This window comes from Rhipicephalus microplus, chromosome 9 (genome assembly GCF_043290135.1).
Source record: "Rhipicephalus microplus isolate Deutch F79 chromosome 9, USDA_Rmic, whole genome shotgun sequence".
NCBI lineage: Eukaryota > Metazoa > Arthropoda > Arachnida > Ixodida > Ixodidae > Rhipicephalus > Rhipicephalus microplus.
Genome location: NC_134708.1, coordinates 75,582,300 through 75,609,800, shown reverse-complemented (window position 1 = coordinate 75,609,800; position 27,501 = coordinate 75,582,300). Strand labels below are relative to the sequence as shown.

The 27,501-nt window shown below is 50.2% G+C and overlaps 2 protein-coding genes across 9 annotated transcripts in view; one reads left to right on the top strand and one right to left on the bottom strand.

Moving 5' to 3' along the window:
- HUWE1 (HECT, UBA and WWE domain containing E3 ubiquitin protein ligase 1) overlaps window positions 1–27,501 on the bottom strand; it is a 207,744-nt gene that overhangs the window by 152,076 nt on the left and 28,167 nt on the right. For all 8 annotated transcript variants that reach the window (XM_075873864.1, XM_075873865.1, XM_075873870.1 and 5 more), the window contains exons 17-23: window positions 16,325–16,431; window positions 15,748–15,849; window positions 15,191–15,271; window positions 14,527–14,633; window positions 11,797–11,913; window positions 8,702–8,854; window positions 7,458–7,970 (exon numbers count right to left, since the gene is read on the bottom strand). In XM_075873864.1, the coding sequence (XP_075729979.1) occupies window positions 7,458–7,970; window positions 8,702–8,854; window positions 11,797–11,913; window positions 14,527–14,633; window positions 15,191–15,271; window positions 15,748–15,849; window positions 16,325–16,431 (1,180 nt within the window). The remainder of the gene's footprint in view (window positions 1–7,457; window positions 7,971–8,701; window positions 8,855–11,796; window positions 11,914–14,526; window positions 14,634–15,190; window positions 15,272–15,747; window positions 15,850–16,324; window positions 16,432–27,501) is intronic.
- On the top strand, window positions 19,901–21,795 carry LOC142771898 (uncharacterized). The gene has a single exon (XM_075873872.1). The coding sequence runs from the start codon at window positions 20,032–20,034 to the stop codon at window positions 21,649–21,651; it is 1,620 nt and encodes a 539-aa protein (XP_075729987.1). The 5' UTR covers window positions 19,901–20,031; the 3' UTR covers window positions 21,652–21,795.

The following is a 27,501-nucleotide window of genomic DNA, read 5'->3' as shown; positions in this document are numbered from 1 at the left end:
GGAGTGTCATCGTCAGAACGTCTGGCGCTGATAAACAACGATGCACCGTAATGCTGGCGGTGACAGCGGATGGGCGTAAGCTACCGCCTTACGTTATTTTTAAACGTAAGACGCTCCCAAAGGCGAAATTCCCTCAAGGCATCTACGTCAGAGTCCAGGAAAAAGGCTGGATGAGCGCGGAACTCGTGGTGGATTGGGTGAAAACAGTCTGGGGTCGGCGGCCGGGTGGTCTGTTGTTGCCGTCCATGCTTGTCCTGGACAGTTTTCGTGGGCACCTACTAGACCGCGTACGAGATGAGCTAAAGGAGCTGCGCACAGATCTGGCAGTGATTCCGGGCGGCCTCACATCGATACTGCAGCCTTTGAACGTGTCCTTGAATAAACCTTTCAAGGACAATGTTCGAAGGCTGTACACCACCTGGATGGCTGGAGGACAACGTCAGCTGACTACAGGTGGTAAGATTAAGAGGCCGCCTGAGGAAATGCTGTGCGCTTGGATCGTGGAAGCGTGGCAGGCGATCTCCGACGAAGTCGTCAGGAAAAGCTTCAACAAGACGGGTATCTCGAACGCACTGGATGCGAGTGAGGATGACATGTTGTGGGGTGCGGATGATTCGGACACCGAAAACGAATCCCCGCTCGGCGAGGATGAATGTGTGATCTCCGACTTGGACTCCGAATAGGGAAAAGGAGGAACAGCTACGACTTTTGTTTAAATAAACTGTACGTGTGTGTGTGCAGTTGACGGCTCTCGCTTGTTCATTAAAAGGTACGTAGGTATGTTTGTTTTATGCTGAATTAATTGGTAAACGATAAAGTTGCCTTTTACTTGACAAGTGTGCAGATTTAAAGCGCGAGAACAGAGTTGAAAAAAAATTTCATTTTACCCCGCGTAATTGGCGCACCCCTAACATCGAGCCAGTTTTTCTGAAAAAAAAGTGTGCCTATTATGCGAGTAAATACGGTATAGAGGCTCTACTGTAGAGGCTCTACTGTAGGAAAGTGTCGCTGAGCAACATTTAGGGGGGCCGCGAGGATCAGATTGCGAAAACCGTGAAAAAAAAATCAATTTTGGAAATCACTCCATGCGGCATCTACAATGCTTATTCTATGCTGTACTAAACAGATTTGGCAGAAAACCTACTCTAAATGCCCGGAAAAACAAAGACAAAAAAGGACGTTTTTCAGTGCCATTGGTGAGAAAGAGGCTCAAAATCGCACAAGAACACCGATGTTCATAAAGCAATTGTTCATCTTTCGCGCCACCAATCATCGCCATCTTAGTATCCATTGAAACATCGATGCTTTGCTTTCCTGTTTTCGCACATTCCAAATGTCACCGGCAAGAAATAAACGCACAAAAAGCGAAGAAGGAGCACATGTTCATACGGGCAATCCGAGGGCCGTTTTTTGAAAGAGCGCCTCCAATTAGCTGGCGCGCTGTAAGGCTTTCGTTGGCCGCTGTTACGACAACAGACGAGTAGCCACCGCTGTTTGCATCGCAAATCACGTTTTGTGCACGCTTTTTTTACACATGTTGATGAATATATCACTCATGCCGTTACGAAACCTCGCTCATCAAAAAAGTTTGAAATGACTCACGTGTTTGGAAAACGAAAGTTAGCCTCCTACAGCGAAACCGTTAGCGGGAGCAGTGGAACATCTAACAACTGTATTGGAATCAACGGAATACGTGGATAACATGCCAAGTTGCCTAGCACTGCGCCACTTCAAGAACCCAGCAGTGAATCCAACAACCGCACTGTGACGACATCAATAACACCATTGTGTAGTGATCGTCACACAACACTCAACGGAGGACGCATCCGATGCTTCCCCGAGTACCATGACCCCCAATGCTCGACGCGCAGGTGGCTTGCTTGCATAGCCAGCATGAAATGGTTGACTGCCGTTTGGATGATAAATCGCCATAGAAGTCTGTGAAATTGCGCCCATTATGTACGAGCAACTTTCGATTGTCGACAAGCTTCGACGTGTGTGATCGCTTCAAGTTGCTCAATGGCACCGAACACGCACCTCAATGAAATCACCGACAGTCGTTCGAATCAAAGGTCACCGTCACAGCAATGCCTGCGGAAGCGCACCTCTCGTCAGAGCGAACGATCCCCACACGTTGACGTGCTTCGACGGGAACTTTGATTCACTGTGTGCCAACGGTTCCAAAAGTTACGAAGCGACGTCAACCGTTCATCGCACCATTCAAGCACACTTGGTGACATGCTACTTGTCAGGGGGAACGGTGGAGGCGCCAAGCATCAAGCGTTCACGACTCTCTTCACACTGTGTCGGCTACTCTGCGGAAGCCGTCTCTGGTGGGCCAGCAAGGCGAAGAATAAATTTCTGGGACACCTGGAGATGAATTTACACTCATGCAAGCTGCTGTTATCAACGCAATGATGGCTGACACTTTCTGTCCGAAATGCCGAAAAATTTCTGTGAGCGTGATTTTCGAAACAAGGCTGGGCCTGGCCGCGAAAAGGGCACTGTCATGCAGTACTTGTGGCAGCATAATCTCCCACTGGAAGGATGATTCAAGTGTTTGATGTGAACATTCGCTCAAGTCACATAAAACAAACCATTGGCAAGAGACAGACTGCTCTTAATGACTTGTGGGTCATTATGAACATTTCTCACTGCGGCTTGCATCATAAAACCAACCAGGGGGATTTGAAGCTGTTATTCAAGCCTGCAAGCTGAGGTGGTTTCAGACAACTCATTAGCAGGTGCTGTTGGTGCCGTCAAAAGAGTGCAAGGAGAGATCAACATTGGTTTTTCTAAAAATGCCACCATTGCCTACGACGGTACCTGGATGACACATGGTCATCCAGTCACATATAGGAGTAGGGTGCATAACAGAGTTCCATACAGGGATTGTGCTTGACAGAGTTGTCTTATCCAATTTCTGCCCCAACTGTGATATGGTACCAGCAGAGGATGAACCTCTGTATCCCCAGTGGAGGCAGCACCATCAGCGTCAAAAAACCCAGACATTGGATTTGGTCGCATGGAGGTGGAGGCCGCACTGCAGCTTTTTGGCGGGTCATTGACTAAGCAAAGTCGAAGGAACTGCAGTGTGGTCTCTGATGGAGACAGCAGAGTTTTTTCAGGCCCTATACAATACAAATAACTAAGGAGTACTGTACAAATCCTGTGAAGAAAATAATGGGCACTGCACTCCTCACTTTTGTCAGAAAAGCAAGCAAAAGGGGGCCACTAGGCAGAAAAGGAGGCCTCACACAAGGTCTTATCAAGAGACTTGCCAATTACTAAGCAATAGCTCTTCGCAATAACAGCAACGATGTTGCGGCAATGCACAAGGACGCGATTGCGACGCACCACCACAACACATCCACAGATGAGAGTCCCCACCATGAGCTACGTCCCCCTGGTCCTACGAGCTGGTGTATGCACAGAGTCGCAGAGGCAGAAGGACGAGCACAATCAGCCCAGAAGTACAAGCCTTCAAGCAAAGTTGCCTAAGCACTGTTGCTGGTGAATGAATGTCTTGCAGAGACACAGCTGCTTGAGCAGCGAATGCAGCTGAAAGCTTGCATTCTGTGGTATCGTAAGGACCAACATGTCTCGCTTTTTGCTGTAGACACAGTGGTAAAGAAGGCAGTATTAAAGTAAAATTCAGAATGCATATGGATGTACTCGAAAATGTGTGCCACATTGGGTGTACCTCCTGGTTTCATTGCCCTCCAGAGGGCTCAAGAAAATAATCGCCAACGTCTCAAGACAGCGCGCAAAAGTAAAGCAGCCAAGAGACAGAGGTCCAAGAAGATGCTTCTTGGCAATGATGCCAATTACTACAGGCCTGGGGCATTCTAATAGTCATGCAACATTTCCAAAACTTAAAAAGCCATTTTCTGTAATTATTTTTTTCAACCACTTCGCTCGTGGAAAGCATTGCTCGACTATGGCTGGACCGATTTTCATTCTGTTTAAGGGGGGACATGGGCCTTGGGCAAAACATTTATTGCTACTGCTACTAGAGTAATGAAACTTGCAGGTAATATGTAATTTAATGTGCTGATTTCAAATATGCAACCCGTTTTTCTGTATCTCACGAAGAAAAAATTTTATACAACTTTTTCTGTTTTGCACTTCTGGGATGACTGGCAAAAAATATTTTACAATAACCAAGCTAAAAATTATATTTATATATTCCTGAATGCTCAATGAGTGCAAGAAGCATAATTTCGTGTTTCTACATTTATTTTATCCCAAGTTATAAAAGTTCAAAAATTTTTATTGAGACATGAATTCTTTGTCTGTTGTTTGCCCAAAATTTCAAAATGTTTCAGGGTGAAGAAACATTGTATTAGTCATATTGCACTCTTTGGAAGTCTAGCTATAAGACAAAAAAAACCCCATTAAAATTGGATGATTAGAAGGGTAACAACAGCCACCCAGAAAATTGGAGACGGCCAATAAAAGTGTTTTGAGAAAAGTGGGAAAAACTAATAGACATGTGAAAAAAGCCTTTTATTCTCCTGGATGGGCGAAATTACAACAGCCAGTGGCTCAGAAGGCTCCTGGAGAATAATCTGGGTGGGGCTTTCCTCTTTGCCTCCGCTTTGCAGCTGCCTGAAAGGCTGCTGATGACCCCCTCTTCCTTTCTGCATTGATAGTGCGTTGGGAGTCCTTTTCATTAGCCCTTCGGCTACCCTTGGCGGTTTGCTCTACTTGGAGCTCTCGCAATATGCTTGAGCTGGCATTGTGGGTGCCAAGGTTGAACCTCATCACAGCCTCTCCAACTGCTGCCTCGACTGCATATAGTGAGGCATTTTTGTCCTTGGGCGCGAGGCTCCAAATGACTGAATGCAGTGCCTCATTAGCGTTCTGAGTTTGTCCTCTCAGGCACCGCTGCAGCAACTTCTTGTCAGCCAGACGCTCAAAAATGGGCCGCAGTGCACTGCTGACCGCTTCTGGCAAGTTGTACCTGCTTTTTGGTGGTGGTTCGTTTTTTGCCATGGCCGAGTTATATTTACACCATGAGTCAGGACCATCCGGACAGAAGTTATGATTGGGCTTCTCATCTGTCGACGTAATGTGATAGAATGTGGCCCACACTGCGTTGTGCATTTTATCTAAGTCTCCAGCAAAAGACTTGATAGCCCATCCATAATAGCTGGAGATCTTGGTGATCAGGTCTGCGGTCAGCCGTCCTTTACCACTAATGCGCTGCGCATCACCAGACTTGTGCTTTTGCACAAGGGTGCGAAGCGCTGTGCCCATTCGCTTCTGAATGTGGTTGGTGCACTCTTCTTTTACCACAGGAATAAAGCCATAAACTTTGGCTTCATCAATGGCAATGAATGAGCGGCTATCACCATCACAGAGCATGGTTGTATACCTGAGGCCATGCAGAGAGAGTGAACGTTGAAACAGAATCTTTGCTGCCTCAACTTCCATTTGACCTGCCTTGCAGCTTGTGTTTTTTTGGCATAAGTGCTGTGCCTTCCATGCAGCATAATCTGGGCTATCTGGCTGCGGCCCACACTCACAGCCGAGGCAGAAATTGGAGAGAACCACGTAATCTAGCACATATCCTGTAAATAGCTCAATCACGGTGGCCAAACCAATGTGAGAAGAGTGTCCACGTGTGTGCCATGAGCCATCAAAACAAACAGCAATGTTACCCGGATTTCCAAAATTCAGGTCACTGTACAGCTGTTTCACTTCGGCAGCACACTTTGCCAAGTTCTCAGAGCATGCTTTTGCCGTAGCTGGGTTCAGCTTGGTCTTCAAATAATGCTGGTAGGTCTTATTGTGAAGACCTCTGTGAGAAACTCCAATGGCAGAAAAAATGTCATTTAGGGCAGTCTGCCCATTCCCCGTGCTTTGCACCGCCCGTGCAGCGAGAATATTTATTTCGAAGGGATTGCACGTCGCCGAGCCAGCAACTCGCCGCGAGCTCCACTGCGATCGCAGTTCACCGCAATTGCTGCACGACACTGTCAGTTTCACGGCGATGCCGTACTCACGCGTGTCCCTCTCAATAGTTAGATCACCACGGCACACACGGCAACTACCAACCTCGAACAGGTTATTTACAAGGTCCAGGTCAACAACCGTATACGCCGTGGTTGAACTCGGGGCACTGTCACTCGCGACTCACTTCATTTTCCTTTCCGTCGCCGATACTGACGCTAGCTGGGAAAGTCTCTGCTGCGTTTGTTGCTCGCGCAAAGCACAATCTGCACTTGTTAAAAAAGTCGAGTCCAATCTTGTGCGCTCAGGCCGCGCAGCTCCGGTGTCCTGCACGGCCGCTGCCGCAACAGTCGGGGCGAAGTCCAGGGCGTGCGCGTCAGTCGCCGGCTCGCGTTCCGCCGTTGTCGTGTTATCTGATGCCGGTCCAAGGTGCACAGCGGGCTCCGTCGAAGGCAGCGATGCATTTCTTCGCTTCGCAACGCGCTTCCGTCGCGATTTGCCGAACTTGTGCACGGTGCGAAATTTCCGATAACTGTTAGGCATGGCGCACGACGACAGACGACAATGGTCTCCTTCAAAATGACGGCAGTTCGTTTTCGCTGCAAGCAGCCGGAAACAACCACGGACAAATGAGGAGGTGCACTTTTGTCACGTGGCGGCTGTGGGCCAATGAGATAGCTAGGTTTCGTTTTCTTTTTTGTTTGATTATTCAGTTACAGCGTATCACTGAAAACTCGCGTTTGGCGGAAAAAAAAGGGCGAAGGATGCAGTTTCAAAGGAGGCCAAGATGGCTGCGCTCCGTGGCACGGTTGCAAATCGGCGGCGGCGCGAAACTGATCGTTTTATGGCGTTTACCGCGAGCGAAACTAGAAAGTTCGCGTAGTAAATATGATCGTCCGGGAAAACTATACTGTTTACAGGCCTAGAATTTTGCGAGAACGTGCAGGAAGATGTCCTGAATGCAACAACAACAAAATTGAAAAATCGTTTTTTTCGCTATTTTTTCGCTTTCAAGACCCGTGTCCCCCCTTAATTCAAGCTCATGGACACATGCATATCAAATAATGTGCAGCTGAAAATTTATAGGCCAGTAAAAAAAAAACTGCCACTGTCTTTGGGTACAAGCAATACTTCTATACATACACAGTTGTTCCAGAACTTTAGCACGTTTCATTGCTGTGCCAGATTCTCCACAAGCGACGAACTTGAGAACCTTTATAAAATAAAAATTAGCAGAGATATTTTTACAAAATTTGCATTTGTCCCTTTATTGTGATTTGTAGTGTATAAGCCAAATTTCATCAACCTAGGCCAAGAAACTAAACAAACTAATAACTTAGAAACCATCCCAATGTCCCCCTTAAACAGGAACAGAACACTAGCAGTACTGCAGCATTCTCACGTTCACCAGGTTCTCACTACCTGGGCAGTAAAACCTTGATCAGGTGCACCCTTAGAACACAAGTCACACACAAAACTCAGAAAGAATGGTAACTGACCAAGATAGACTTGCAGACAGACGCCACCGCCTGACAGGCCGGCGAGACTGGGAAGTCGACGGGCAAGTTGGGCAGGCCCAGAATGCTCATGAGGGGCACAAGCCCCTTCTGCTGTACAAACTCCCGGCAGTGGTCGTCAGTCGAGTTGTTGCTCAGGATAGCGTCCACGAACCGCATCACATTCAGGATGTAGTCCACCAGGGGCACCGGGGTGCGCGCCTCGGCTGTGGTGCCCCCGGTGCCAGACGCCGCCTTGCCTTCATCGTTGGCCTTGGGCGTCGACGGCACCGTGGGTGCCGGGTCCACGTCCTCCTCCTCTTCTTCTTCGTCCGAGGAGCCCGCATCGTTGGCCATTCCAGAGCCTCGACCACCGGCTCCACTTCCAGAAGCCCCGCCCCCGTGGCTGGAGGCCTGGGCTCCGCTGCCGGAGACTCCGCCCGCCTCACTCTTAGCTGCTGGCCGGGAACACACGAAGGCCGGATTGCGGCCCACGGAGCACAGCTCTTCTAAAAGCTGCACAGATCAATCACGAGAGTTAGCTGGTAAGATGTTCCCACATCGAGTATGTTAAGTACCAGCAGACCTGCATGCTTAAGGACTAAGCATATCAATTTCTATGTTGAAGAACTGTACCATTTTCTTGGAAAATGCGCGCATCACGCTTTGACGTACACGCTGTAGATAGTAATGCAGCTCTGCAACTATGCTCACCTAATCGAAGTACAATCACTTCTTGCATTGCTGGGAAATATTCATGTTAGAAAACTGGAACAGGGCACTAAATCTGATGGACTGTGCACGTCAAACTATTAGTGGCTTGTGCAGCAAGTATTTGTTTTCAGTGTTGCCCGAATAACGGCGGCATCTCTTGTGCTTCAAGTGGAGACCAGGTTCTAGTTGCAAGCGCTTGGGTTGTCTATAATGCATGTTTATATCAGAAGACCTGATTTGACCTACAACTGAACCATCAAACTGCGAGAAGATACACTTGAACTCACTATTTGGAGAAGCAACTAGTCGCCATTTGTCAGGCTAAACTGCTTCGAAGGAAAGCCAACTTTACTTTTATGAAAACTGTCTATTTTACATGGCTAACTAAACAAAACCTCAGTAACAACGTACTGTCCATTTGACCAGTTCAAAATTCGCTGAACACATAAAATGCCTGACGATGAGTTCTATACATAGCGTCCTTCAAACAACTTACGAGAGGGGCTGCTTCTGCAAGCAAGAAATGGCCTCACCTTGATAATAGCTGCGGTGGCATCAACCCGCAGACTCGGCTGATGCCTCATCAGTTCGTCCATGGCATTTCCCAAATTGGATGCAGTGTCACCCATGGGGTCTGACGAACGGCGTCGACGCATGGCCGCCAGATAGTCCGGTGACAGCAAAACCTAAGAGTGCACACACGGGCAAGGTTAACTTGAAACAAATGACTCAGCCAAAAAGAAATGATGGAATACTTTTACACACCGCAAATGCTAACAGATGATGCATTTGTCCTCTGCTGCAAGGTCTCTTATTACAAATCCTTGACTCAGTGAGTGGAAATACAGTGAAACCTCGTTAAACCATAGTTGGTCGGAGCTCGGAAAAAGTACGTACTAAACGGTAGTACTGCTTAACCGAAATAGCATCAGGTCGCTCACTTACCTGTCAAAAAAAGAAACCTTCAGGGAGTGCGATGAAAGAACAAAAAACGTGCAGTAATTTATTAACTTCGCGTGACAAAGTTTGTAATCTTCGTTTGACGATGCGGCGGCCTAGCAGCAACGACAGCGGCCTCAAACTCACTTATGAAGAGGGGGCTGGCTCACAGCTTATGCTGTGAGCCAGCCCCCTCTTCTCGGCAAATACCCGCATGACGCTGACGCAATGCGCAGCTTCAGCCACTGTCGGACCTGGATCACCCGTGTTGTCGCTTTCCATGTCGTCCTCATCACTATCATTTGGCGACACTTGGACAACCGAGGCAACAATGGCTTCGTCAAACATGTCCGCAGATGTCTGCACATCGCTGTCTGCGTCTCTGAAGTCGGGGAAGGGAAATGCCTTCCGTAACGCCCTGCCGCTCCAGCACTTCAGCTAGCAGAGTTTTGCAAGCTTCGTCTACGATGTCCGAAGTCTGGTCAATGGTGTCACTGGCGTCATCTGCGTCGCCCGCACGCACACTGAAGCCAGCACGCTTGAAGCAATTTTGAACTGTCGTTGCTTCAACCTGCCGCCACGAGTATTCGAGCATATGAATCGCGCCAATCAGGTCGATGGAGAATAATTTGCCACATTCAATGGCAAGAAATCTGCACAGCAGATTTTTCTTGTAGAGCTGTTTTACAGCTCGAATGATGCCTTAGTCCAAGGGCTGGGCAATCGCTGTTGCATTTGGTGGCAGAAACGCCAACTTCACAGCCTTCAGGTTGTCCAGGGCGACGTGCGCCGAAGTGTTGTCTAAAATAATAACAATTCTTCTGTTCTTAGCCGCAAAATGATGATCGATGAGGCACGCGTACTTCTCAAAGAGTTTTGCCGTCATCCATGCTTTGGTGTTGCTGCGATAGATGACCCCTGATGGCAACCGGGCGCCTTTGAAACATCTAGGCTTCGCCGACTTTCCAATCACGAGGAGCGGAGTTTTGTCGATTCCAGTCATGTTAACGCAAAACGCCACTGATATTCTGTCTTTTGCATGCTTTCCGCTAGTGCTCGTCTCGCCTTTGAATGCGAGCGTTTTGTCTGGTAGCAGCTTAAAGAATAGCGCCGATTCATCCATATTAAAGATGTCATCAGGTGCGTAGTCTTCCAAGATGTTCTTCAGCTGACCATTTTGCCACTGCTCCGCGCCATCCACGTCAGCAGCAGCACCTTCTCCCGAAACAGTCCTTGTGGTAATGCCGGGCCTCGCCTTAAATCTGGCCAGCCAGCCATTGCTGCACACGAAGTTGTCATGGCTGAGCTGCAAGGCAAAAACCAGGGCCTTCTCCACGAGCAGGGGTCCGCTGATAGGCAGGTTTTTTTACTGTGCAGCTTTTAGCCACTTCACCAGCGCCTCCTCTACATCCGAAAACGCCGGCACCTTTTCGCAGCCGGCACCTTTTCGCAGTTGCAGCAGCACTGCCAAGCAACTTCTCTCTGGAATTCAAATTTCCACACACCATGGTTAACGGCAGGTCCTTTTCGCGTGCCAGCGCAGATTTTTTCATGCCATTTTCAATAGCACGAATTATGTCCAATTTCTCCTCTATTTTAAGCACTCAATGCCTTTGCCCCAGCTTCGGCATGACGCAAGTACGAAGCAGCACAAGCACACATACACAACACGTAAAAAACGACGCGAGAGCTGTACGGCACGGATCAACCAGAGAACACCTATGCACGGCGCCAAAGGAACAAAGAAAGCAAAGCAAGCGCACACCGTGTTTGCGTGTTTGTGCAACGCACCATCGCGTGGACATCAGAAGCCTAGCCGGCCAAGTGCTTCTTGTTGCAGAAAAATCCAAGAGATGGCGCTCACCAACACAGCTGCCATCATCATCAACACAAACAAGCAAGGCGTGTTTCAATCTCTGGGGCTTGCTGTTCTGTCGGGACGCCCAGTGGGGGGCGACATGCCGCGGCGAGTGCGCAACGAAAATTGGAAAAACTGCTTATTAACCGATACATACGCGATAAGCTGGTACAACTTATAAGGATACAAAATGCATTATGTTCAATGGCCGCCGAGTCGAAGATTTGACTTCACTACTTTTAAAACGAAACTACTGTTTACGCGGGTACTGTTTAACGAGGTTTCACTGTACTGAAATAAAAAGGGAGAACTAACAAACCAATTAATAAAGAAAACCAACAATACAGTCCTTGCTACCGATTTTCACAATGAAGGTTGTTCGAAGTCCTGAATAGACTGCACGTCATGATCACTTCACAGCACGTCATGATCACTTCACAGTAGAGTAGTTAATGCACAAAGACACCAAAAATTTTAAAATGCACCAATGGGCTATAAAAAGCAAAAACAGCAACTGCGCTTCGTGGCCACGTCCACAACTTTTTGCAAGGTGTATCTTCAGTGGCTCCGAAATAAATCATGGCTAGTGATTCATATGTTTGCACACACTTCTGTGTCCCGTTGCTCAATAAATCTATTTCAATGAAACGTTCCCTCTGGAAAACCAAATCAACAAGCTACACTATTTTTCAACTGTTGCCTCATGGTTTCTTTTGCAAGGGCCTATTATGGAATTCCACACTCGTACCCACTCATTAGTCGTAGAACTGTGCCGTTCTATGTAATGTGGCATTCAAGCAAGGATGAACGAGAAAAGAGGTATAGGCTCACCTTAAACAGTCGTTCAAACGGCCGACAGGCCACAAATGCTTGCAAACCACGGGCGTTGAGGCACAGTGCACTGAACACATTCGGGAGGGATGCCAGGACTTCCCTCGTCGCTGGCACCTGTCATAAGGAGAGCACACGAGAGTCAGCAGAGGACACAGCCGAGCATGCGCAAATAGATAGCTTTGTAACATTTCACCAATCTCACTGCAACAAGGCCATTATAACCTACAGCCTTGGCCATCTGCCAGCCTCAGTGTGCACTAAATGAACTGCATCACAGCGAAAGATGCACGTCTCTTTCACTTCTGATGTTTTAGCTTTACTACAGGATTCTTAAATCTCTGCTTTGTTGCTTTCTCTGCATGACATGCCCGTAATGATGGAAGTCAACCGTTGCAGTTCACACCAAACGAACATGTGCTGCCTGGAGAGAACGAAACATTGGTTGGTAATATAAGTACACTCATGCCTGAATATAATAAAATATTGGTTATAATGAAGTACAGTGAACTCCCAATAAACAAAATTCGCTTAAACAAAATGCCTCATTAACAGAATTGAATGGGCTCATATAGCTGGATTTCTATGTGATGCGCAGTAAAAATTATCGGTTAATCGAAACAGTGCTTATTGGTCACCTCCGGTTAAACGGCACAAACTCTAAACACAGCATAGACTCTCTCAGGCCAAAGGTAGTCTCACAACCAAGACAACTCGAGGCAAGCCAATCCAGTAGCCATTCTTGCTTCTGGCTGCTGTAAGAGCCTAGCCAGCGAGACAGTTGTGCGTTAAGCCTATTTGTGCAGCTAAGTGCGGTGGATCACAGTGTTATTTCAACCCAATGAAAAGGAGGTGGCCGCACCATGCACTCTCGCTTGAAAAAAACTGAAAATTTTTCAGGAGCGGCCTGCCCAATAAGTAAGTGGCGAAAATATACAACATCGCAAAATCGACGCTGTCGCGAATCTGCAAAGGCAGAGAAAAGATTGAAGGCGCTGTAAAGAACGGGACCTTTGCATCTTATGAATGGACGACGCGTTATGAACAACTAGAAAGAGTCCTTTTTCTGTGGTTCAAGCGCGCACGGAGTTTCAATTTGCCCATAAGCGGACCAATTCTCGAGCAGAGAGCTCGAGAGATCACCATGCAAACGGGTGTTGAGAACTTCGTCCTAAGCGACAGATGGCTCAGCCGCTTCAAAACACGCCATGGCCTAGTCTTCAAAGCAATCTCAGGTGAGAGTGCTGCAGTCAACAGGGACATTTGCACCGACTGGCAAAAGGGGCGGCCTAAGAAAATTTTTATGAGCTTTGAGCCATGAGACGCAACGTCGACGAGATGAGTCCTTTTTATAAGGCGCTTCCATCAAAGACTCACCATCAAAGGCGAAGCCTGTAGTGGAGGAAAATGCAGTAAAGATCGCATCACTGTGCTGGTGGGTGCCAACAAGGCACGAGATCAGAAATTGAAGCTGTTGGTAATAGAAAAATTAAGGCACCCACGTTGTTTCAAAGGCGTTTGACACCTTCCCGTTGCGTACCATGCGAACGGAAGAGCGTGGATGACGATAACCATTTTCAAAAACTGGCTACGAGAGGAAGACGCAAGATTTACAAGGCAAGGCAGGAATGTTGTCGTCATCGTGGATAATTGCCCAGCCCACGGTCAGGTTCAAGGACTTCAAGCCATCACTCTGGAGTTCTTGCCAGCCAATGCACAACGGCAATGATCCAGCGGATGGATCAAGGGGTTATTCAGAACATTAAAGTTCATTACCGCAGACAATTGCTCCATCGATTGCTGCTTTGTGCAGACAGCGGGAAATGCTACAGCATAGATTTATTGGCAGCCATCTACATTTTGGCCCGTGCCTGGGAGCAAGTGAAGGTAACAACAATATAAAGATGCTTTCATCATGCAGGCTTTCATGTGCAAGAAGCAGTACATGATGAAGAAGAAAGCCCTGCTGATGCAGACATTGAGGCAGTATTCAGTGAGGTCGTGCCGTCTGCCTCTCATTCTGCAGGACTACGAATCAATTTATGAAAACATTCGTACCTGTCGTAAGGAGACTGTCGAGGAAATGGATGCCGAAGTGAAAGATGAGGATTAACCTTCCAACGATTAATGGGGGGACAATATTACTAATGTAGTGGTGCCACCAGACCGATCAGCTAAAGAGGCTGTTGAACTTTTGCAGCGGTATTTTGAGCATAAGGCTTGTACAGATTTTCTAGCTAATTTGTCACACATGGGTGCGTACCTTGTGAAAAAACAACTCAAGCTTGCCAAACAAACCACCTTTCACTTTTATTTTTCTCCCACTCATCCTCATGAGTACGGTGAGGTTTGTGCAATTTGAATAAAGGTTTCGATTCACTAAATCAGTGTACTTTGCTTAAACGAAACTTCTGATAAATGAAACAGTTTTGTGGATCCCCTTCGAGTTCCGTTTAAGAGGGGTCGACTGTAAATAAAAACATTGTTGCAGCAGATATAACATCATTAGAAACAAACTTTTATAACGAACTCATTTTGGTCTAATATGCAGCTTTGTTATAATGAGCTTCGGGCATAGTGAGAAAATTAGCTGGCCTCAGTGAAATTTCATTGGTCAAAGCCATACTTCAAGATTCAATCCAATAGTGCACCTGCGCTTCCTCCCAACGACAAGAATTTAAAGCATTCCACAGAATAAAGGCATCGACCTTTATCAAAACCAAGACTCACCTCTTTCACTAGAAGGGCATGAAGAACAACGTCCGTGAGGCCATTGTCCTGCAACGAAGACAGGAGCGATGGTTCCTGGAAGACGTACACTGTGACCACGTCGGTGGCTGCAAGGGAAAAAAAGAATGTAGGCTGACACAATTAGACTATTGCAGTTCACATTAAAGACATCAATGTAGCGCTACATTGTAATGATGGGAATGAGCCGCCGCCGCCACTACGGGATGTCACGGCAGCAGGGTTTTGGACTTGAAAAGTCTAGAGCGGTGTGGGTAAGAGGCTATGGCCTCTCCACCTTTACACTCTCTCAGCAATCACATGATGACGTTTAGGAATGAGAATCTGCACACGCACGATGAAGCCACGTGCTCCCGCATGGCGTGTTCCAACAACAGTTCGGGACGAGTGACAGCAACAGACACTACAGTGAATTGACGGTGTGCTCATTACAAGCACGCGTTAACATCGGGCAAGGTGCCCGTAATGAACGCAACTTCAAATTGACCCATGCGCTGCTTCGCATGCTACTTCATGCTTGCCTTTATTGAGGGTTCGTGTAATTAGTAATGTTTCATTTGAGTAAAGCACTTCTTATTTCAACAGCTATTCCGGGAAATATAAAGAAAGTGTCTACGGTAGGAACAGATGAAACGCAAGTGCTCACCTAATAGGAACAAAGACGGACCGTAGTACTCGGAGTTACTGATGATGTGCTTCAAGGAACGTGGTAAGGAGCCATCCATCACTGGCCATGAAGGAGAAAAAAAAACATACATATAAGGAGAATTCTCCACCATAAATCAACATTTGATCTGAACAAATCATTGCATCCAAAAAAAAAAACAGTTTCCAGGAGTAAATCAAAAGCCCTTTAGCCGGAACAGTTGCTGGCATTTATCTTCCTCACCGAATGCTACAGTCAGCAAGTCATTCTAATCATCACCATCAAAATTAATTGGCAGCAGGCATGCAAGTGGCAATTCTGGCCAGAACAATTGCAATTAATTGGATAGTACAATTCACCATAAGTAGGTCTTTGAAATCAAAATTGTAAATATCAATCTAATGAACAATTGCAAAAATGATGCACATTTAAGACTGGCCATTAAAGAAACACCTAAACATCAGCATCTATTGCATTTAGAACGTAGACCACGACTCGGAGTCAGAAATTAACGCCAGTTATAGTCACAAGTAAAAAAAAAAAAAAGATTCCCTCACAGTGCCGTATGCTGTCTGCAAACGATGGGTCCTGGATCGCTTTCTTGAGAAAGTTGAGCATCGACTTGAGGAGAGCCGCCCTCTGAGGGAAGCACTGAAGGCCTGCAGAGGACAAGACAAAGGCTTACCAAAAATATAAACACACACACACACATACACACACACATACATATATATGGGGAAGAAGCGTATACCTAAAGGCTCGTTTTTCCATTTTTTGACACAATCTCTGTCCGACACACACACACACACACGTGCGTGTGTGTGTGACAAAGTGTGCTGAAGGGGGGCATTATGCATCACACATTCACAAGGAATAAGAGGTCCAAACAGGGCAGCACTGGACGATCAGCAGAAATGGTGAGACCCTGAGTTAGCCTACTAAGTCAGCCAAAATGGCTGAGAGGGCTACTACTGAAACAAACATTTATCTGTTTACCATTTATTTAGTACGATATCAATGTTCAAGATGGTGTCACAGGACAGAAAAAAAAGTTTATTTGCGTCAGATGGAAGAAGACGATCATGGACCAACACTTGGAGAACATTTTGCAGCATACCACGAGATTTCGCTCACCTCTTCGAATTTCCGGTTCCTCCTCTAAATCACTGGATGCAACGAGCGACGTTGGCGCTCCGCCTTCGATGCCATCTACACCAGCATCACCTCTCGCGGACGTAGAGCTGCACGAAGAGTCAACAATCAACACCCGTTTGCAAGGAGTCGAAGGAAACACAAAAGAGCCATCTAGTGAGCCCTAGCTCTTCAGCACTTAAGGGGGGAGATGGCTTTGAAAAAAAACTTTTTTATTTGTTGACCAACAGCAATGAAATTTGGCATGCATACTCATAAGTGTCTAGAATAGGGAAATATGCAGTTTCATCATGATAGCTTCAGTAGTTCTCAAGTTACATAATGCTACACGATCCAATTACATGGTCTGCTCGTGGAAAGCCTAGCGCTGCAACAAAACATGCCAGGAAGCTGCGAATGATGTTGATCTTTACTCAAAAGAAAGCTACAGGGTATGACACTCTCGGAATTTTTTAATAAGTTATCGTTTTTTTTTAGAGATCATCATGGCTGCCGACACACATTGTCAGAAACAATGGCACGGACAAATCATCGTCTAGAAAAATAACAGGGCCACAAAACAGAAATTGAAGATTGCTGTACCCACAAGCAGTGTTCAGAGATTCAGGGAAAAAAAAACAGAATCAAAATCGGTCCAGTCATTCTCGTGCTACTCTTTCCACGAGCAATGCACAATGTCCAAAATACACTTGTGAGAAAAAGCCTGTCGAAGTTTTCGACAGGCTTTTTTTCAATGAACTTTTTTGTTTCTCGTTGGATATTGATGAAAATTGGCACAGACACTAAGAATAACCTCACAGTGCTTTCATAAAAATTTGAAGCGATACCACAAATACTTTACGAGAAAGAAATTATTTCTTCACTGAACCATGTGGAGGGGCTGAGCATAATGTCAAAAAAAAAAAAAAAAAACAGTATTGAGAAAGCTGCGTTTAAAGTTTCAACTTTTCTTTACGTCTCTAAGACACCTAAAAATTGTGATCTCAGGTTTGTCTTGTGATATTTGACTTCTTTTCATGATTTACTCCTTTTCATGAGTTACAAAGAACAAGTATGAATTTCAAACCAAGTTCTTTGTATGAAGGAGTGGTGTGATAAGTATGACAGAAAAGATTGTAATTGAATAAAACCATATACTGAAATTATTAAACATACTTTTTTGTGCTGAAGTTGTAATTAGCGTAATTAAGTACTTGATTACAAGTATTCACTGAACTTTTTTTTATTTGGAGAGAAGTTTATTGCATCAGAAAAATGGATCACACCATGACGGCCTATGCCTTCTTTCCAAATAACAAAGTTATGGGCAGAAGACTGGTGGCACGGGAATTTCTAGCAGTATAATTAATGACACGAAACGGGCATATAAAAATTCGTGCCCCCGATTCACACATGCTCTTTCGCCGCTCTAGCCGTGAAACGCATCATCATACAGCCGGTCGCGGAAATTCTAATCTACAGCAATTCATTAACCTCGGAACATTCATAGACGTTCGTGGAGATATCAAGCACGGCTCCAAGCACGTCTGAATCGCATCACAAAAGCTTACTGACGGCACTCCATATGACCGTGGGGTGCGCAGCCACGTGGAGGACAGTGCAGCCGGCGCGTAATGCACTTGCCGGCGGCGTTCGATGACGATCCGCGAAATGAGTAACTACGAAGACAAAAAATCGGCACGCACTGCACTTGGCATCGCATTTTCGAATGACGACGCGCGAAACTGCTAGCCGCTGTTCCGAGCGATCCTTGAAGGGGGGGGGGGGGTGACGAGCTTGACTGTGTTGTCCGCTGCCGATGCGTAAAATGCCCGTACAATATTCGGAGGAGCTAGCGAGTGATGTGGTACATTCCTTGCGAAGAAGCACGTCACCAAGAGTGCGCTTGCGCGTCGTTCCTGCCCGCAGTCTCGCTGTCAGCGGAGTTAGGCCTAAAGCCGATCCGATGACGCGCCGCACTCGTAGACCACCGCGCGCCCGCTCGTAGTAATCTGATCGTGCATCCGGTGCGGCCACTCGTAGTAATCAGATCGTGCCGCCGCTTACAGTTTCGTTGCTTGCGAAGAAACACGTCGCCACGAATGCGCTAGCAGGTCGTTCCTGCCCGCAGTCGGCGGAGTTAGGGCTAAAGACGACTTCAATGACGCGCGGCGCTCGTAGACCGCGCTGACGCTCGTAGTAACCTGATCGCGCATCCGTTTACTGCTCGTAACTAAAGCGTAGTTATATCTTAAGTGATTATCAAGCCGTGAACCCGTCACGAAGTGGCGATTTTCGAGAGCCATGTCCTCGCGACGCACAAGCAGCAGACGACGATCTCCCGGAGCGAGCATCGGGCCAATGGCGAGGCGAGCTGAGGCAACATGGCGGCCACGGCCAATCAAGGGCCTCAAAACGACCTTCAATTATTTGCTTTTTGCTCGCTTGTTGTTAAAGGGAGGAGCCAGCTGAGGCGGGAAAGTTAAACACGGAAAAATGCTCTTTCCGATGAGCCCAAGAAGCCGGCTCCCGGCCCAAGCATAGCGAAGCTATTATTTTTTGAAAATCGCCGTTTTCTCGCCATTTCCAGAAATATTTTTGCTACCTAGGTGGGTGAAACGAATTTTCCGAAGCACTTCTGTGCGGTTTTCAGTGTAGATATTTTGGAACCAGATAGAAAAAGGGTTCCAGAAACTGAAAACTTGAGTTTCAAAAAATCGATTTTTTTGCCATTTTTCGCGATCCCAAAGCCGCGTCCCCCCTTAATATAAAAGTCTAACCAGCTGTAGCAGTCAAGCAACCTATTCCAGTAAAAAACACTATAGAATGATGTGGGGATCTGAGGCGCGCCTGCGACCATTTCGCGGGCATTCCGCCACACGGCCACACCCTTTCGCTTTCCTGCTCTGTTAACACCACGTGGCGATAGATGGCGCCACGTGCGGGCACGGCGCGCGCCACTGCGCGCGCCGAGGGAGCGGGCTCTTCTCCGTTGGTCGGCGCCGGGTAAGCACGTGTTTTCCTTCGTCCGCGTCCCCTTTGGGAATCGCCGGACTGCAGCCTGCCTGGGGTGGCCTTGGGCACCTCGGCAGGCGTGTTTACTTGAGTGCTAGCTTCGGTAGCGTACGCTAAGCCCACAGCGGTGCCTAGTGCTTGAAGTGGTCGTACCACAACGAGCCGCACTTGCCGTAGGCCCAGCGCGTACGAGGTTTGCCCTAACACTCGCGACCAGGCCCAGTGGCCATCGTGAGAGTGCGCAGCATAGCCGCGAGGGACCTTTTCCCGACCGGCGTGTCAAAGCTCGCCATTGCCAGCTGCGACGTACTCGCGGTTTTCCCCTTATTGTGAACGTCCGCGTGCGGGTGCCTTTGCTACCCGCGTCCCGGGAGCGGACGTTGTACTGTTGTTCGGGGTGCCGCCAGAGGCAATAAAGTGTTGTGTACTGTTACATTAGAACACTGTCTATTTGCCGCGCCGCGCTAAACGCCTTATCAGTTGAGCGCGCGCGGAGCGGTGCGCTACACGCGAGTGAACGGAGTAGCGGCCCTGTGGCTCGCTAAGCGTGAACCCGCGGTGATCGTCCGCTGCGGTTAGGAGCGGGGTCACCATACTGGCGCCCAACGCGGTATCAAAGGCTCATTAAGCCTTTGATTAGTCTTAGCCGAGTCAGCCCGCCTTTGCGAATTAGACTCGCCGCGTTTACCCGCGTTATGTCTGCTCCGCGTGAGTTCTGTCCGCTGACGCTTTTAGCAGATACCGCATTGCTCGAGAACAGGGCCAGTGCCCCCCTTGAGCATCACAATCGCGCACCCTCACTTGTCACAAGCCCCAGTCGGGATGACACGAGGCGCTACGTATCAGCTCCCACTGGAGAGGTAGCGCGTTTTGGGTCCGGGGCCATAGCCCAACCCGAACAGTGCACAAGGACATGGACTACTACTGCTCCCTTTGGAATGCATGGTAGTTCCATGTCACAGCGCTCCGAAACGGCTCTCAGTGGAGCTTCCGGGGCGCAGATCGGCACCGCGGCCTCAGCCGTTGCCGAATTTTGCCCGCTGGCTGCTACGCAACCTAGCAGCCAAGCTCATTTCGAGCACGCGCCTGTACCGCTAGCCGCAAGCGGCCTAGCATTTTCACGTGAAGCTGCCCCAAGAGTCGGCTGTGAAAAACAGGCGCTCCCCAGAGTCGCGACGGCCGGTATCCATTTTGAAACCGCGCCGCTTATCGAGCTCGGAGACAGTTCCCCATCGCTCGCCCGCGCCGCTAATGCACCGACAGCTTCCTTTGAAGCGGGCGCACAGACGCTGCTGCAAAATGCCGCCCAAATGATTCAGGCACTCACGGGGGCAGTCCAAACGCTTTCGGCCATTCCGAAACGCCCTCATCCCGCTGTCATGTTGGCCGTTCCGACCTACAGCGGGTATGGTGATCTGCAAAGTGCAAGAGATTACCTGGACTCCCTCGCACGTTATCAGAGAGCCATGGGTCTAGACGACGAGGAAGTGCTCGGACGCGTCGTCCCGGCAGCACTGACTGACACGGCGGCCAGGTGGCATCGGCTTTCCGGCCACCGAGCAGCAACCCTCGAGGAGTTCCGCGCGGCCTTCCTGCGCGAATTCTTACCCGCTGACTACGAGAGTAGGATGCGGCGCGAGCTCGAGCTCCGCACACAAGCTCCTGATGAGTCGCTTCAGGAGTACGTACGCGCGATGGAAGACCTTTTTTCTATCGCTGAGCCCAGAGCCTCGAACGAGGAGAGCGTCGAACGGGTGATTAGGCAGGCACACCCGACTTTTTCGGCGTACCTGCGCGGCAGTCGCTTCCGTGATTTGGAGCAATTGGCCGTCGAGGCAAAGCGCATCCAAGGCGACATTCTCGCCGCGCGTTCCTATCACCCGCCACCGCCAGCCAGCGAGGCCCTCGAACCGCGCTGCGCGTGGGGAGGGGCCATGACCCTTTCTCAGCGGCAACAGCCCGCCGGAGCTGCCTTTGCGGCTACCCCTACAGCTGGGCGCGCGTGGGAGATAAGCGATCGAGCTTTAGATCCCTACACGTACGGGAGGCGGGCAGCCGGTGCTGCATCGCAACTCGACGCGCGCGAGCAGGGACGAAATCCGACCCAGCGCATCACCGGTGGTAACGGTCGTCAGAGCGGTTCCTTTGATCACGCGGCGATCCCACCCCGGCAGCTCGCAGCTGCTCCGTCGTGGGAAAGGGACCGCGATGGAGTGCGCTGTTTCCGCTGCCGTCAACGAGGGCACATAGCGAGGGAGTGCTCCGCGTTTGTGCCTCCTGTGAGGCAGGGAAACGGGAGCGCGGGCCGTTCGTGAAGGCACGAGCGGCCGAACCCTTGCTTCTCCCCTCTGCGTATCGGGCAAGCAGTCTTTCTGGTGCGCACGCGCCGTTTATTTCGGTCACCATTGTCGGTCGCAAATTCTCGGCGTTGCTGGACACGGGCGCAAGCGCTTCGTTGTTTGGCGAACAGGTGTTGTCCCACTTGCAGAAGCGCTCGGTGCGCTTGCGGGGCAGCCGAACGACATTCACCCTCGCGAAAGGCGTGGCCCAGTCGGCGGGCGCCGCGAGGTTGACTGTCAGATGGGGAGGCCGAATGAGACGCGCGCGTTTCGTTCATCTTCCAGGGCTCAGTGTTCCTGTGATTCTCGGTCGGCACTTTCTCCTAAAAACCGGTATCGTAGTGGACATTGCGAATGGAGGCTATCGCGACGGACCTTTTTCCGAGCTAAAGCCGTTCATCAGCCCTCCGGCGCTTTCTGTTGCCTGTGCAGTTGAAGCGTCGAAACCGTGTCACGTGCAAACTTCGGGGGCAGGCCCCTGCGCTATGCACTCGTCGGCTCAAAATCCCCATCGGGATCGAGCGGCACGACACGAAGAGGCTCCGCATCCTTTGATCGCCTGTGCGACTCAATTAAATGATACACAGAAGGCTCGTTTGTCGGCACTGTTGCGCGAATACGATGAGCTCTTCACCGATCAACCCGGCTGTACCGATTTGGTGAGCCATTCGATCGAAACTGGCGACGCGCTTCCTTTGAAGTGTAACCCCAGGCCCGTCAGCCAGGCCAAGAGGCAGGTAATTGACGGCTTGCTGGACGAGATGCTCTCATCCGGCATTGTTCGCCGTTCGTCCAGCGCCTGGGCGTCTCCAATTGTGTTGGTGCCTAAGAAAGATGGCAGTCATCGCCTGTGCGTAGACTATTGCCGTCTCAACGGAGTGACTCGTAAGGATGCCTATCCGCTCCCCACGATTAGCTCCATCGTAGGAAACCTCGGCACTGCGCGGTATTTTACCACATTAGATGCCTCCAAAGGTTACCTACAGGTCCGGATGGGTAATCGTGACCAGTGTAAAACTGCGTTCACGTCCCACAGAGGGTTGTTCGAGTTTACTCGTATGCCTTTTGGTCTTTGCAATGCTCCTGCGACTTTTCAGAGACTCATGGACCGCGTCCTCGGGGAAGCAAAGTGGTCTTACTGCATGTGCTACCTCGACGACATCGTGATTTATTCACGAACCTTCGAAGAGCACTTGGCCCACATTGCCGATGTGCTCGGGAGGGTGAGAGCCGCCGGGATGACGTTAAATCCCGCAAAGGCCCAACTAGCGCAAACCCGAGTTCAGTTACTTGGCTTCACGCTGGGCGAAGGCTCCATTGAGCCAGATCGGGAGAAACTTCGAGCAATCCTCGATTTCCCCGCGCCCAAGGACGTACGCGGCCTGCGCCGCTTTCTCGGAATGGCCAATTTTTACCGGTCGTTCATTCCGTCCTGTGCCCGAGTGCAGGCGCCCTTGACCAAGCTCCTGGGTAAGTCAGCTGAGTGGCGATGGGGACCTGAGCAGCAAGAGGCGTTTTGCCGTCTGTCTAGCGCCATTGCGGAGACAGCGCAGCTCAAGCTCCCCGACCTGACCAGACCGTTTGTTGTCCAGACTGACGCAAGCGATCTGGGATTAGGAGCAGTTCTCCTACAGGAATACGATGGTGTGTTGCAGCCGCTGGCCTTTGCCAGCCGCTCGTTGATACCCGCGGAAAGGAATTATTCCGTGACCGAGAGGGAGTGTCTCGCCATCGTGTTTGCACTGCGGAAGTTTGATGTCTACCTGGATGGGACGAAATTTGTGGTGCAAACAGATCACAGCGCGCTTAGCTGGCTGATGCGGCTCCGTGAGCCTGCAGGCAGGCTAGCGCGCTGGGCTCTCCTAATACAGCATTATGACTTTTCAGTGCAGTATCGGAAGGGGAGCACTAACGTGGTAGCTGACGCGCTATCTCGTGCCCCACTGTCGACCAGGAGCCTGGATCCCGGTGCGACAACCGCTAGCGGTGCCTTTGCGCAAGCAAGCGGCGCGGGCGAAACGGCGGCGGAGCCGCCGAGTGGAGAAAAGGGTGAGTGCGGCGACAAGCAAACCCTTTCCACGGGCCAGGCAAGCAGCGCGCCGCGAAGCGGGCGAGAGGGGGAGCGAAAGGGAAGCGAACCCGTGACGCCAATGCGAGCGGAGGCGATGGCTGCAGTCCTGAGTGGGAACGATACCAAGCTCCCCTTTGGGAGAATGGGAATCGCTTTCAGCAGACAAGAGTTACTGAAGGCCCAGCAAGATGATCCGTTTTGTCGCGAGTTGAGCGACGGTCTCAGGGAGACGGAGCGCCGAGACGCTGCTGGTAGTGCGGCGGGCGCAGGGGGACGGGAACCGGCGTGTGTCGCTGGGTCCCCCGCGGATACATACTTGCTGGACCATGATGGACTCCTGCTGAAGTACATAGCCACCGATGAGGAGTCAGTGGACCCGTTTAAGGTGGTTGTGCCCAAAAGTCTGAGAGGCGCACTGTTGCGAGCCTCTCACGACGAGCCCATTGCCGGTCACCTGAGTGGCTCTAAAGTTTTTGCGAAACTGAGCAAGGTTGTGACTTGGCTTGGCATGAAGCGTGACATTTTTCGCTATTGCCGTTCCTGCCACGTCTGTCAAACGGTGAAATCAAGGGGTGGCAAGCCGCCCGGCTTGATGAAACCGATTGTCAGTGAGCGTCCGTGGCAAGTAGCCACCTGCGATCTAATGGGGCCGTTCCCCAGGAGTAAGCAGGGGTTCATACATCTGATGGTAGTTGTTGATCATTTTTCCAAATGGGTGGAGCTGTTTCCGCTGCGGAAAGTGACAGCGCGAGCGGTGCTAGAGAGGCTACAGGAAGTGTTTTGTCGGTTCGGCTTTCCGAAAAGATTGATCACGGACAATGCGTCGTATTTCACCGCTCGGGTGTTTGGTAATACGTGCCGTTCCCTAGGAATAGATCACTGCACCACTTCGCCCTACCATCCCCAGTCCAATTTGACGGAGCGAACCAATCGTACGCTCAAACCGATGTTGGCGGCCTTTGCCGAAAGTCAAAGGGACTGGGCAGACCATTTGAGTGAACTCGCGTTTGCAATCCGAATCTCCGAGAGTCGCTCTACTGGTTTCTCTCCCGCCTTCCTTAATTTCGGAAGGGAGTTGGCAAATCCGGTGACCAGTGTCATGCGATGCCAGCTCGGAGACGAGGAAGAACCGGCAGACTGTTCTGCTTACGCTTCCACACTTCGGGACAGGCTTTGTCGAGCTCTCAGTAGAGCGAGGCAAAGTTTGGCATCGGCCAGGGCCGAGCAAAAGGCCCAGTACGACCGAAAACGTCGCCACCTTTCATTTAAGGTGGGTGACCTCGTCCTGAAGCGCAACCACGCCCTTAGCGACGCGAGCAAGGGTTTCTCAACTTCGCTCGCTCCAAAGTGGCTTGGTCCGTACCGAGTGGAAAAAGCTTGGACTCCACTCGCGTACTTGCTGAAAGACCCGCTTTCGGGAAAACTCAGCCGTGCCCATATCGCAGACCTGAAAGCCTTTGCGTCGAGGTCTGACGAGCCTGTGCCAGCGCCCAGTGGCTCTTCGCGCAAGCAACGGCGCACACCCGGCGCAGCGGACCGCATTCGGACCACGCACCGGTATAATCTGAGGAAGCGGTCACCTTAGTGATTTCGCGCCGGACGGCGGGCTTATTTCCGCAACCGAAGGCCCTCATTTCAACTTTCTAGCCTCAGTTAGCTAACTTCTTTACAGCCAGTGCTTGCAAAGAAGTCTGTTCCGCCCAGTTACTGCTGCTGATTGTCATTTGAGTGTTGTTGTTTACTTGATGTTTTTCAGTGTTTTCTTTTTTTTCTTCTCGCTGGAGGAGGGGATTTGAATTGGTGCTTTAGCGTGGGGAGAGGGACAAATGACACTCTGCGCTTCCCTTGCGGTGCGCGTTTGGAGAGACCCGACCATCGGAGGTGTGTGTGCGTGTGTGCGTGTGGCGACAACTTAGGAAGTCACCGACCCCTACACCACTTTGGACTCTGGAGGTGTTCGGAGACCTGCACGAGGCCATCTGTCGCAGACGCTCTGCACAACTCGACCGACGCCGAAGCCAGTATATTTGGCGACCATTATTCCAGCAGAAGGGCCGGCTGTCGTAGCGAGGTCCATCCGAACCTCCACCGAGGCGGCGTTCGTCGGACTCGCAGGGCTGTCGTCAACATCGACGAGACGAAGGTGAGCCCGTTCCTCGCATGAAGGCCTCAACCAGGACCCTCCCCTTGAACTCTCGCATCCACGCAATCACCCAAGTCAGACATTACGTGACGCTGCCCCTCCGAGCCGTGAACGCGCTCTTGCGTGAGCATCATGAACTCCCGTTACCCCTCTTCCGCGGAGCCCTTGTATTTGTCAAGTGTATTCTTGTGTTGTTTATTTTTTTTTCTTCAGCAGCAGTTGCAGAGCGAGGCTGAGGCTAGCTGTTGCCCATTGCATGACGCCTTTGCATGCATGGGCGACGACCGGCTGCCTTTGCAGACCGGTATATAGGGTGAATTAAGGAGAGGAGGATGTGGGGATCTGAGGCGCGCCTGCGACCATTTCGCGGGCATTCCGCCACACGGCCACACCCTTTCGCTTTCCTGCTCTGTTAACACCACGTGGCGATAGATGGCGCCACGTGCGGGCACGGCGCGCGCCACTGCGCGCGCCGAGGGAGCGGGCTCTTCTCCGTTGGTCGGCGCCGGGTAAGCACGTGTTTTCCTTCGTCCGCGTCCCCTTTGGGAATCGCCGGACTGCAGCCTGCCTGGGGTGGCCTTGGGCACCTCGGCAGGCGTGTTTACTTGAGTGCTAGCTTCGGTAGCGTACGCTAAGCCCACAGCGGTGCCTAGTGCTTGAAGTGGTCGTACCACAACGAGCCGCACTTGCCGTAGGCCCAGCGCGTACGAGGTTTGCCCTAACACTCGCGACCAGGCCCAGTGGCCATCGTGAGAGTGCGCAGCATAGCCGCGAGGGACCTTTTCCCGACCGGCGTGTCAAAGCTCGCCATTGCCAGCTGCGACGTGCTCGCGGTTTTCCCCTTATTGTGAACGTCCGCGTGCGGGTGCCTTTGCTACCCGCGTCCCGGGAGCGGACGTTGTACTGTTGTTCGGGGTGCCGCCAGAGGCAATAAAGTGTTGTGTACTGTTACATTAGAACACTGTCTATTTGCCGCGCCGCGCTAAACGCCTTATCAGTTGAGCGCGCGCGGAGCGGTGCGCTACACGCGAGTGAACGGAGTAGCGGCCCTGTGGCTCGCTAAGCGTGAACCCGCGGTGATCGTCCGCTGCGGTTAGGAGCGGGGTCACCATAATGCTCAAATAGTACAAAATCAGCCAACTAAAATATGCGTGCATCCGTGGAATCAAGGCTCAATGCTTCAAAGATGTATCAATAGACTCCCATGTTGCTGTCACATTTTTTTTTTTCATGAGACACTGTTTCGTAGGATACCGTGCTCGCTCATGCAAGCTTCACACTTCTTTTCTCAGGCTTCCCTTGCTTCAACAATTCTTTTTGCTTATGCAAGGACACCCAGTGGAGTCCGAAACTCTGATTGCTTGCTACACAGAATACCGCAACAAACAGCGAGCGTGCTATTCACACTTCTAAGTCGGTCTTCCTCGCCACTTACACCGCACTCTCTCATTTCACAAGCTAATGGGTATTGTTATACAATTATCTGCCATGTCCATTCAAGATTCCTGCAGATTTACTTTGAAATCGCATGCCCTGCCATTACAACACATGAAGCAGGGGCGCTACCGGTTTCTGAAAGCACTACGCAATTAAACCAACTATGCAACAACCC

What these genes read in the sequence shown, in the direction of transcription:
- LOC142771898 (XM_075873872.1), top strand. Translation starts at nt 20,032, where the DNA reads ATGTCTGCTCCGCGTGAGTTCTGTCCGCTGACGCTTTTAGCAGATACC.